General features: G+C 41.7%; 1 protein-coding gene across 1 annotated transcript; it reads left to right on the forward strand.

Annotated features, from left to right (window-relative positions):
- The first annotated feature begins 437 nt into the window (after positions 1–437).
- On the forward strand, positions 438–1,921 carry B3GALT5 (beta-1,3-galactosyltransferase 5). Its single transcript, XM_054387401.1, has 2 exons — positions 438–530; positions 965–1,921. Exons 1-2 carry the CDS (start codon positions 438–440, stop codon positions 1,919–1,921), a joined length of 1,050 nt encoding a protein of 349 aa, XP_054243376.1.
- Positions 1,922–11,475: the final 9,554 nt, after the last annotated feature.

An 11,475-nucleotide genomic window follows, 5' to 3' on the forward strand; every position in this document is an offset into this window, starting at 1 on the left:
TAGTTGGTGGGCCTGTGGGTTAATGAAATGAGTAACTGAAGCATTATAGTCTTCTCACCAGGTTAATTTATGGACATGCATCATTTTTGGCACTGTGACCTTTCTGGGTTTGCTTTGATAGTTTTTCTCTCTCACAGAGTTATGTAACCAGATATTCAGTGCATCAATCTATTACAAGGATGAATGAATGAAGGTTGTTTTTATTGGTTTTATCTCTTTCACCTAGAAAGGGAAGGGGGAAGGGTGTACAGACAATCCCTGTCTCGCCTCAGCGTAGCGTAGTGAGTCACCTAAACTCTGCAAAAGGTAAAACATAAAAATAGTCTGACCCACTGTCATTTTTTTTTCCTGAGCAGCTGACCCAACATCCAAAACATGATTCATGGCCCCTCCAATGAACAGACTGGGAGCAGTTTCTGGGTCAGTGCAATGCAAAGATGAAGATGGGAGGAACCTGGCCATGTCTGCCAGTTGGGCAGCACTTGCTGGCTCTGGGATACAGGCACTTTTCAAACAAATGGAGAAACAAGGTATTTTTTAAAAGTTCCCATTGCTGTTTTTGTCTGTCATTCGACATGGACACGTATCTGCTGTTTCTCCATTCTCTGGCTTGTGAGAGCCCTGGCACATCTACATCATGGCTCACAAGATGCTGAAAACGGACATGCCTGAAGCATCGGCCAGGGTAACCTGCTATCAGTGGACATGCTTGTGCAGATTTCTGAGAATATTCTGGCTTGTGGGGTACATAAGCATGAGTGTGCATTTGAATGCCAGCAAAACATCTTGTGGAAATGATACTAAAAGAAATGTGTGTGGAAAAAACATCTTGAAATAGGTAGCTTTCAATTAGAGATGACCTGGCTTTAAACTCCTTATGCAGAGAGTTTGGTATACAGCACTGTAAGGAACTACATTTTTAATATTTTTTTTTTAATATGCTGTTCCTTCTTGTTTCTTTCAGATGAACTTCACGAAATCCAAGATGTTTGTTTGTGTTGTAGCATTCAGCTGTGCTAGCTTCATGGTTTTTTACACCAGTTTGACCAAATTTTATATATTCGGTGAAAACAGCCAAGATGACGTATTTCCCATAAAGACTTTTAGGAGAATCAGAGGAAATTTCTTGCATCACCCAGCTATAGACTGCCATAAGAACCCACCTTTCCTTGTCCTACTTGTGGCATCCTCATACCACCACTTTGATGCCAGGATGGCTATCCGGCAAAGCTGGGGGAAGGAAAGAACCATCGCTGGCCAGCGCTTGGTGGCGTATTTCCTCCTGGGAAGCACTGTGAATTCCAGCCAGCAGGCAGATATTGCCGCTGAAAGCCAAAAGTACAGAGACATTATTCAAAAGAATTTTACTGACACATACTACAATTTGACTTTGAAGACTATGATGGGAATTGAATGGGTTCACAGATTTTGTAACCAGTCCAGCTTTGTGATGAAAACCGACACAGATGTGTTTGTCAATGTTTTTTACCTCACTGAGCTTCTTCTGAGGAAAAAAAGGACCACTAGATTCTTCACAGGCTTTCTAAAACTGCATGAGCATCCCATACGTAAAAGAGGGAGTAAGTGGTATGTGAGTAGAGAAGAATACCCAGGAAAGACCTACCCACCATTTTGTTCTGGAACTGGCTATGTTTTGTCCACTGACGTTGCTAGTCAGATCTATAATGTCTCAGAGAATATTCCATTCATTAAACTGGAGGATGTATTCATAGGACTGTGCCTTGACAAATTAAAAATTGGGCTGGAAGAGCTTCATTCAAAGCAGACTTTTTTTCCAGAAAGGATTAGATTCTCTGTTTCTCGCTTTAAGAAAATCGTGATGTGCCATGAAGTAGAACCATCTGAGCAGCTGAGCTACTGGAATCACTTAGTGACAGAAAATAATGGAGGAGTGCTCTAGCCCCTTCCCTGCTTAAATTATCAAACTTAAATGCACTGCATTTACAGGGCTGCTCTTAACTCCAGCAAAACTCCCAATGAAAGAGTTTTTTAATGGTTATTTTAATCTCCATTTCTGCCCAAGGATATGCAAACCTCTTTCTCTTGCATTCACTCCCACCTCTTTGTATCCCTTCTCTATATGAGTCGCAGTTATTTTTTTCTGACAGATGCAGGCCTGCAAACCTGCCCTCCATATCTTTCTGCTACAGGACTGAAAACATTTCTGCAGTGCCAAAGTAAAATTCAAAGTACTTCCGTTCAGAGAAGGAAATCTGCATTCTCTTCCTGGTCCCCCTTGACAAATTACTGCATTTGCACCCATCCATGCAGACACTTAAGAAAAGGTATTTGTAGCTGTCAGGATGTTCCCCTCCTGGCACAGGGAACTGCAGTGCTGCCCTCACAGCCCTCTCTGTGTAGGCAGAACTGCATACTGGCACAGATCCCGCCTTCAGAGAGGGATCTCACTATTCTGGAGAATAAATCTTCCTGAAAAGCGACTGAAGGAGCTGGGGCTGTGTAGTTTGGAAAAGAGGAGGCTGAGGGGAGACCTCATTGCTCTCTACAACTACCTGAAAGGACATTGTAGAAAGACTGCTGCTGGTCTCTTCTCCCAGGTAATTAGTGATAGAACAAGAGGGAACGGCCTCAAGATGCAACTGGGTAGGCTTAGACTGGACATTAGGAAAAATATTTTCACAGAAAGAGTGGTCAGGCATTGGGATGGGCTGCCCAGGGAGGTTGTTGAGTTACCCACCCTAGATGTGTTTAAAGGTCATTTGGGTGGGGTGCTTGGGGATCTGGTTTAGCGGTGAACCTTGAAAAGTAGGGTTATCAGTTGAACTTAGTAATCCTGAGGGTCTTTTCCAACCTGAATATTTCTGTGGTTCTGTGATTCAGACTACATATTTTTTTTTAATTTTTTGCAGAGATGGAATAATTTGCCCATGCAAACACTCTTGGGACAACCTTGGGTACTGCAGGTCCCCTGGTGAGAATGTGAAAGGCTGCTGTGCATGTTTTCCTGTATGTGCCTCCTGCTGAAAATGATATGTGGTAGAGCTGGATCCATGCTCAGTGGAGAATGTCCTGGTCTTCCTGTTAAACTAGACTCCAGAGACATTGTGTACATTTGTGTCTCACTGTGCTTGATTTGCCCAGGATGAACTAGTCACTTACAGTGAGCTAAACAGTACAACTGATTAAGACATTTTTTTCCCTGTGAAGAACTGGGTGTGTGAGGCAGAACACTGGAGGATTTTACTGTTTCAAAGCAGACATGGTTGGAAAAGGTGTTCAAGTAATCATTCAGGCTGGGAACCTCATTTCTTAATTCATTACCAAACAAGGACTCTTAAAACCACTAGGATGTCTGCAGGTTTCAGAGATAAGAAACTGATACTACAGTAAATGCTGTGAAAAATGCATTTGAGCTATGGGAAGGAAGAAAGGAACTCACAAAATCATGCCTTATGCAATACTCCTATTTGATTTACTTTCAGGTAAAGAAAAGGTCAGTTTTGCCAGCAAAGAATGATTGAATGTCTGCACTAGGTGTGAAATACATTTTTCAGTGTGCAGCGAAACTGGGGCTGTTGCCTAGGGGAAAATGAGCCAGGAGCTGAGGGAATCTGATAGGGGTCAGCCCCATACACCCACGCAAGGGAGCAGGACAGACCCATAGATGGTGGCAAGCTCATCAAAGACTCCTAATCATAAGGCAGTATCATGGTGATAAGGTAGGTCTGGAGTCAAGCCCTGGTGATGACTGGTGGGGGTCAGGATCAAGCCCGATGAGAGCAACCAGAGCCAGACACTGTCCTGGGATATCAGGGAAGCATCTTGGGGATGGGAACATACGCTGAATGTGGTAAAAAGCATGGAGCAGAGACACGGAAAGTGATCTTATTACTTTGGGGTTATTTATTTTTATTGTTTCCTTTCTTTTTAGTGAAGTTTGTGAGGACTATTCAAGTGACTCTTTTTATGCGCCTTATGAGGAGAGGCTGAGAGACTTGGGGCTTTTTAGTCTGGAGAGAGAAGACTGAGAGGGGATTTAATAAATGTTTACAAATGTCTGAGGGCTGGGTGTCAAGAAGGATGGGACAGGCTCTTCTCAGTTGCACCCTGTGACAAGGGGTAATGGATATAAACTACAGCACAGGAAGTTCCATCTCAACATGAGGAGGAGCTTCTTCACTGTCAGGGTCACAGAGCACTGGAACAGGCTCCCCAGAGAGGTTGTGGAGTCTCCTTCCCTGGAGACTTTCAAGACCCATCTGGATGTGTTCCTGTGTGACCTGTGCTAGATTCTATGGTCCTGCTCTGGCAGGAGGGTTGGACTCGATGATCTTTGGAGGTCTCTTCCAACCCCTAACATCCTTTGATCCTGTGATTTGCCTGTGTCTGAAAAGCAGGTTAAATATTTTCAGCCGGAACATGCCTCATCCTGAAAAGTTTTTAATAATGGAAATAATGTATTATTTATTTACTTCTGATGAAGTGCAACCTGAGCTTATGCAGTTATTTTTGAGAACTGATGATGAAAGAAATAATTTTGTATTTGTTTGGCAGAAGAATAATCTTCTTTGTTTTATATTTCCCACTCAGAAAATGGCAGCATGTATGGTGTTTGTGCGTGTATGGCTATCCAGGTGGTTGGGTGGATCACTGAGGAGATGTTTGCCTTTCTCTAGTGCACACCTTGTGTGAGGGGGTGGATAGCCCTTGGTTTGTGTTAAACAGCATCTTGCCACCTCCTATCCCAACTGTGCCCTTGGACTCAAAGCTCTGATGCAGCACATCTACTTTTGCCACTGCCCTCAGTAGGTGTGATGGGGCAGACTGCAAGCCTAGCAGCAGCATTTTAATCACCATTCTTTTCATGTAACCTATAGAAATGTCTTTTGGCCATTCATTGCTGGTTTACCCAAGGTACAAGCTGGCTACTGCTTTAATTTATGGAAAAATGTTGCGCCTCTCCTTGTTTTCAGAGAAATAATCCTGCAGACCCTTGGGTCTCACTTCTACCTCTGTGCCTGGTGCCAAATTTATGCCAGCTGGCAGGACCAGTGCAGCCATGTAGTCCCAGGGAGCCTGTCTCAGCAGAATAGCTATTCATTTATGTAACTACATGGTGACCTGTTCACCTCCACTAGGTGTTGCGATCCAAGAAGTATGGCGGCACCTGGCTCCTGGGATGGTGCAGCTGCTGGTCTTCTGTCAGGCCAAGTTCATAGCCAAAGGGCACAGTCTCCCATTAGGAGACAGTGTTTTGGGTTGCTTCCTTGAATGATGGCTGCTCGTGAGTGGCATTAAAATGTCTCACTTTAGCAGTTTGTGGCTTTGTATCAACCAATCAAAGTTACCCTTGTGGGCCAAGTTCTGCTAGACTTCTTAACTGTGGCTTTTGTTTTGTTTCAGGAATGTTAATGATTACTTGAATATAGCTACTAACTGGGTAGATGGAGCTATTCTCTGTTAATCACTTCTGCAGTTGCTCCCACTGTATTTTTGAGGCTAAATTCATAGCTACCATGCCACTGGGAATAAGGTCCTTGGGTATATTTTAAGAAATCATCTCTTCTGGATACCATTTCCAGGGAGTACATTTGCAACTTTGAGTGACCTGTGCAAGATGCTTCTCTTCATTGCTGCATTTGAAATATTTTGTCTCCACTAAATACATGTTGTTAAGCATCTATTGGCCTGCCTATCTGAAGGATTTGGCTTTTCACTGCTAAATCTCTGGTGAGGAGCAAATGAGTACATGCTGAAATTTTATGGATTTGGATAGCCTGTTCCCATGCTTTTTGCAAATTAGCTTCCCAAGTGAATGCTTTATGTAGCTGCACATGATTTTCCTCAATATATGATTTTCTTTGTGCTCAGATTCACAGATTGCACTGGGCTGGAGTGGACCCTCAAAGATCATCTTGTCCAAACGCCTTGCAGTAATCAGGGACACCTCCAACTAGATCAGGCTGCCCAGAAATTGTTTTAGTAATTCTTTCCATTCAATAGGCTGCTTTGAATAAAAATATAGTAGACGGATAATGAATTACTTAAAATATAAGGTTATCTTGCTGGAAAAGGTGATTTAAGACAAGTAAATGATTGCCTGCAAGGCAAATTCATTTATTTAAACAAAGCCAGTGTGGTAGTTGGTTTATATGCAGCAGCTAAACAACACTAGCTTTTGCAGTTTAGGCCTCGAATTGTGACTTTTAACACAATCAGAACAGTATTAGTGGCCTTTTGCCAAACTATGTGTGTTTTCCTATGAAAGGTCATCACAAGAAGACCAGAACTGTAACTAGAACTGTAAACACAGTACTGCTTTATATTTTTAAAAGTTTTTGTAAGCTAATAAAAGAATTTAGGCAATTTTGGGCCAGTTTATCTATAAAAACTATGCTAACAGTTTTGTGCTTTCTGGGTCAGATGATCATTATATCAGCCTTTATGAATAGTTTTGAAATATTACTCCAAAAAGTTACTCCATTGCTTCTCATTTAGCAAGAATGATGATAAAAGTCAACAGAGCTGACAGTGTCTTAGAGTTGGTTAGAGTTATGCATTTCAGCATACTCTATTTCTTCCAACACAAGATCAGTTTTTGAATATGGAAAAATGAAAACATTTTTTCACAACTCAAACTCATCAACTAACATATTTTTAGTTTAAGTTAGGATTTTCAAAAGTGTCCATGATAGATTTGGTCACACTTCTCATCTGATTCAGCATTTCTGAGAAGGTATATCCCTTTCAGGCACTTTTGAGAACACAGAATAGATTTTGGTAATGAAACATTTGCCTTACAAAAAAGCTGAGCAGAGCACAAGGGCTAATGGATCTGACAAGGATGCTGCTCTTCTTGGATTTGTGTGGGTTACTGTATAATGCTAATCTCCAATGTGTGACAATGTTTGCATTATTTGCATAGAACATGAGAATGTTTGGCTATTCACTGTATGAGATTTTAGTAAAGTATTTTGTTACTGCAGTTTTGCAGGTTTGTGTCTCTTTTTGGGTTGTGAATGTATTAACACTTTGGGATGTAAATGTTAAAATGAATAGAAGCATAGAACCACAGAACTTCTTATGTTAGAAAAGACCTTTAAGATCATTGAGACCAACCATTGGTCCACCACCAAACCATATCCCAAAGTGCCACATCTGCACATCTTTTGAATACCTACAGGGACAGCAACTCCACCGCTTCCTTGGGCAGCCTGATCCAAGGCTTGACAACTTTTTCAGTGAAGAAAGTTTTGCTAATATCCTATCTAAAGCTCCCTTGTCATGGCTTGAGGCCATTTACTCTCATCCTACTACCTGATACTTGTGAAGAAAGTTTTCCTAGTATCCTAATCTAAAGCTCCTTTGTCATGGCTTGAGGCCATTTACTCTCATCCTACCACCTGATACTTGAGAAGAAAGTTTTGCTAATATCCTATCTAAAGCTCCCTTGTCATGGCTTGAGGCTGTTTACTCTCATCCTACCACCTGATACTTGTGAAGAAAGATCAATCTGCACTTTGCTATGACCTCCTTTCAGGTAGTTGTAAAGAATGATAAAGTCTCCTACCAGCCTCTTTTTTTTTTTAACGCTAAACAACCCCTGTTCCCTTATCTGATTCTCATAAAACTTCTTTTCTAGACCCCTCTCTGGACACATTCCAGCAACTTAAGGTTGTTCTTTTAGTGAAAGGCCCAACACTGAACACAGCATTTGAGGTGTGGCCTCACCAGTGCCATGTACATGGGGACAATCCCTTCCCTAGTCCTGCTGGCCACACTATTTCTGATACAAGCCAGGACGCTGTTGGCCTTCTTGGCTATCTGAGCACACTGCTAGTTCACCTTCAGCCATGTGAACCAACACCCCCTGGTCCTTTTCTGCTAGGCAGCTTTCCAGCCATTCCTCCCCAAGCCTGTGACATTGCATGGGGTCGTTTTCACCTGGCTCTTGGCCTTGTTGATTCTGAATCTGTTGAATATTCTCTCCTCTAAAATGCCTTAGTATGTACATCTAAAAATGACTGCTTGGCTCCGTTTCCTAAGGCAAATATGTAATTCCCATAAAAGAAAAAGAGGTTGAGAATAGAAGTGCTTTCCCAAGCATTAAACATGCAGTTCTGACACATCAGCCACTCTTGGCAATAATGGTCTACACATCATACACTTTTAAGTCAAAGGCACCTTAAAACAAACCTTACAGAAGCTGTGATCTGAATTCAGAAGGTTAGTTCTGTTTTCCAAAAGACAAGAGTGGTAAGTGCAAGATTGCTAAAACCATAGCAAGGGAAATGACTAAAGACAATTTTAACGATAACTGATATCTTTTGGAAATTAAGATCCAACCTGAAGTGATTTTACTTATGTCACCACAGCCAGTACTGTTTGGCTGTGGCTAGTTGCCATGGTCTTTGGGACCTGGAAGCACAGCACTGTTCTATCATTCAAAAGGAAAAAGTCAAATAACTGAAGGCCACCAGATTGTTTGCCAAACACAAGCAGTTCTAAACTAAAACTGTAACTACGAAAGGTCTCCCTTGCTGTCTTCTTTTGTTTTATCTTTTTTTCCTCACTTACCTTTTGATGTATTTCATTTGTTTGTTTGCAGGACTGAGATATGTGCAGTACATACAGGATCTAGACTGAGAAAACAGACTTGAATTTACACATCTTCTGGTTGAGCAAATAGAGATTTTCTTCAAAGCCTAGTAATACAATGGTTTTAAGGACATCCTTCTAAAAAGTTCACTTAAACATACTTTCACTGACAAACATAATTGGACAATTTCAAATGCTGACAAATAACCTTGTTGTTGCTTGTTTCATAAATTAAAAAATGCATTATTTTTTTTGTGGAAATAAAACCCCACACCCCTTCTTGGATTTTCTCCAACTGAACCATGTACACAGCATCCATTGCATTCAGCTACTGACCTAACTTGACCTCATTTAATTGATGACTTTGGGTGGAGGGAAAGAGGCCCATGCAATCAGCTTCCTATTCCTCCATCACAAAAACCACTTAAAAATCACAGCCACCCTTACACTTACAAAACTTTCAGCATACAGCTGCAGGGCAGAATGTCATAAATTAGTTATGTGGTGTGATTTACACCTCCAGCTTGTAGATCTTCAAGGCAGCTCTATTCCCTTCATGTTTAATTTAATTGTTAATGCTGGAACAGCAGTTCTAAGTAAATGTTTAACTCCAGTACATAAAGGGATCTGCAGCTTTTACATGTGCTTCTGCTAGTAAAGGTTCAGTGAGGGAATTAAAGAGAAGAGTGAGCTGAGCTGTGAGGCAGGAGTGGGAGTGAGACTCTGTGCATGAGTAATGTAGCTTGCTCCTGCCAGGGGTGAGGAGGCGGCAGAATAGCAGCACTTGTTGCTGGAGGGGAGAGCTTGGTGCTGAGGGTGAAAGTGTGTGATGAACCTCTCTGACCTCTCTGCTCATCTATCCCCCTCAACCCACTTCGAAGGTCCCATCCTTTATGCTGGGGCCAAACCCTACATGCCTTGCAGGTACATGTACCTTGCAGGTACATGGCAAGAGGTTTGCTGCTGGAGGCCATGGTAACTGAGTGGTGCTGCCTTTTCCAACTTTACTGAAGGAAGTGCTGCGTAGGATAGGGGAGAAGAGAGGACAGGAACCCTTACTCTATAATCATCCAAGTCTTTACTATATTCTTGACATCTTTCAGTACTCCTCAGTTCCCTAAGCTCTTAGGGAATCTTATTTTATATACTGGTGTTGGAAAGGAAATGGACAAATATCAAAGCGAAGTTTACTGCTTCTCTGTAAAAGAAAGCCAAAACAGAGCAGTGATCATGAGCACTTCCATTACTCTGTCACATAAAGATGAATCTGAAACCACCTCTGCACTTACACTCTCACTGCAAAAGGGCAGCTTTCAGTCACAGACTATGTATCGCAGATACAGTGCATAGAAGGCATTTATTTTGAACAAAAAATCCTCTGCCATTTCTACTTGGTGATCTTAACTGAATGTCCAAAGGAAACAGTAAGACTGGGGGGGATGGAGCAAACATAGAAATGGGTAGATTCAGATTGGACGTTAGGAAGTTCTTCACCATGAGGGTGGTGAGACACTGGAACAGATTGCCCAGGGAGGTGGTGGAAGCCCCATCCCTGGAGGTTTTAAGGCCAGGGTTGATGTGGCTCTGAGCAACCTGATCTAGAGCAACCCCCTCATGGCAGGGGATTTGGAACTAGATGATCCTTGAGGTCCCTTCCAACCCTGACAGTTCTATGATTCTATGTATATAATGTGTATAATGAAAATGCAAAAAATACACATCTCTTCCAAAACAATGCCTACTTCTATGGTGACAATCTACTCTCTCATCTTGCAGTGTCAAGGCTGGGTCATGCCTGCAGGTTACTTAGGGAACGTTCATTAATATTCTGTTTTCAGAGATGTTAAGTATTAATGATTCTCATAACTGGCAACCTTGTAAAATCAGCAGGAAAGAAAGAAAAGGAGTATAATTCCATACTGCCATGGTAGTTTTCCTGGTATTATTAGGGATGTCCTGTGGGCTCTGGAGCTACAGTCATTATGATTGTTTACACATATTACTGAAAAGGTTTGTGGAGTGTTCATCTGACATGTCCAGAGCTGGACGTACGATGCACTGGCTGCTAGGTGTTGAGTGCACCACTTTCAAAGGAGATCTGGATAGATTTGCACTTTGCCTGAACTCCTTGAAGAATATGGCTGTGTGTGTAAAGCTCAGGAGGGAGCCTAAAATCATGACCTTAAGCAATAATGAAAAATGTAATTGTGACTATAATGAGTTCAGGGAATGATTTTTACATTTTCTTGGCACATTACTGTACATTGAAGAGTTCCTTAGAATACACTGAGTGATTACCAGAGCAATTAAGCTAACTGTTTGGACCAGAGACAAAACATTTCTAAAGCTAATGAAAATGTTGCCAAGGGAACTGATGTTGTAAAAAGCACTAAAAATTTCCTTCTTAGATGTATACTCCTCCTGATAGCACCAAAGCTGGGTCTTCTTTCTTTCTGTGATTAACTTTTTTATTTACTCATTGTTGTCTGGTCTCCATGATGAATGCTTTCATCTGTGTTCACTGAATTATGACATTTTCATTTTACCAGCTATAATTCATCACCTACTTCGGTGCTGGGGAGGAGGTGTGCACCTGCCAAAGGGGAAACAGGGAATGCAGCTTAGGACTACTGGCAGGAAAGTACTGTAGAACTACATTCCAGTTGTGCAGATTTATTAATGCCACATAAAACCTGCAAGGATATTCATGCAAATGAAGTGTTTAATCCTGTGGTCTCACGTGTCTGAAGGTCTGGAAGATTTTATCCAAAGCTTTCCCCATTAAGGGCTCACAGCAATTCTTCACAGAGTTATGGCTCTTTATAATAACCAGCAAGAGAACACTCAACAAAAAACTCTGAACTAAAAATATATTTGTGTTATGAGGCTTTTGAG

This window comes from Indicator indicator, chromosome 1, assembly GCF_027791375.1.
Source record: "Indicator indicator isolate 239-I01 chromosome 1, UM_Iind_1.1, whole genome shotgun sequence".
NCBI lineage: Eukaryota > Metazoa > Chordata > Aves > Piciformes > Indicatoridae > Indicator > Indicator indicator.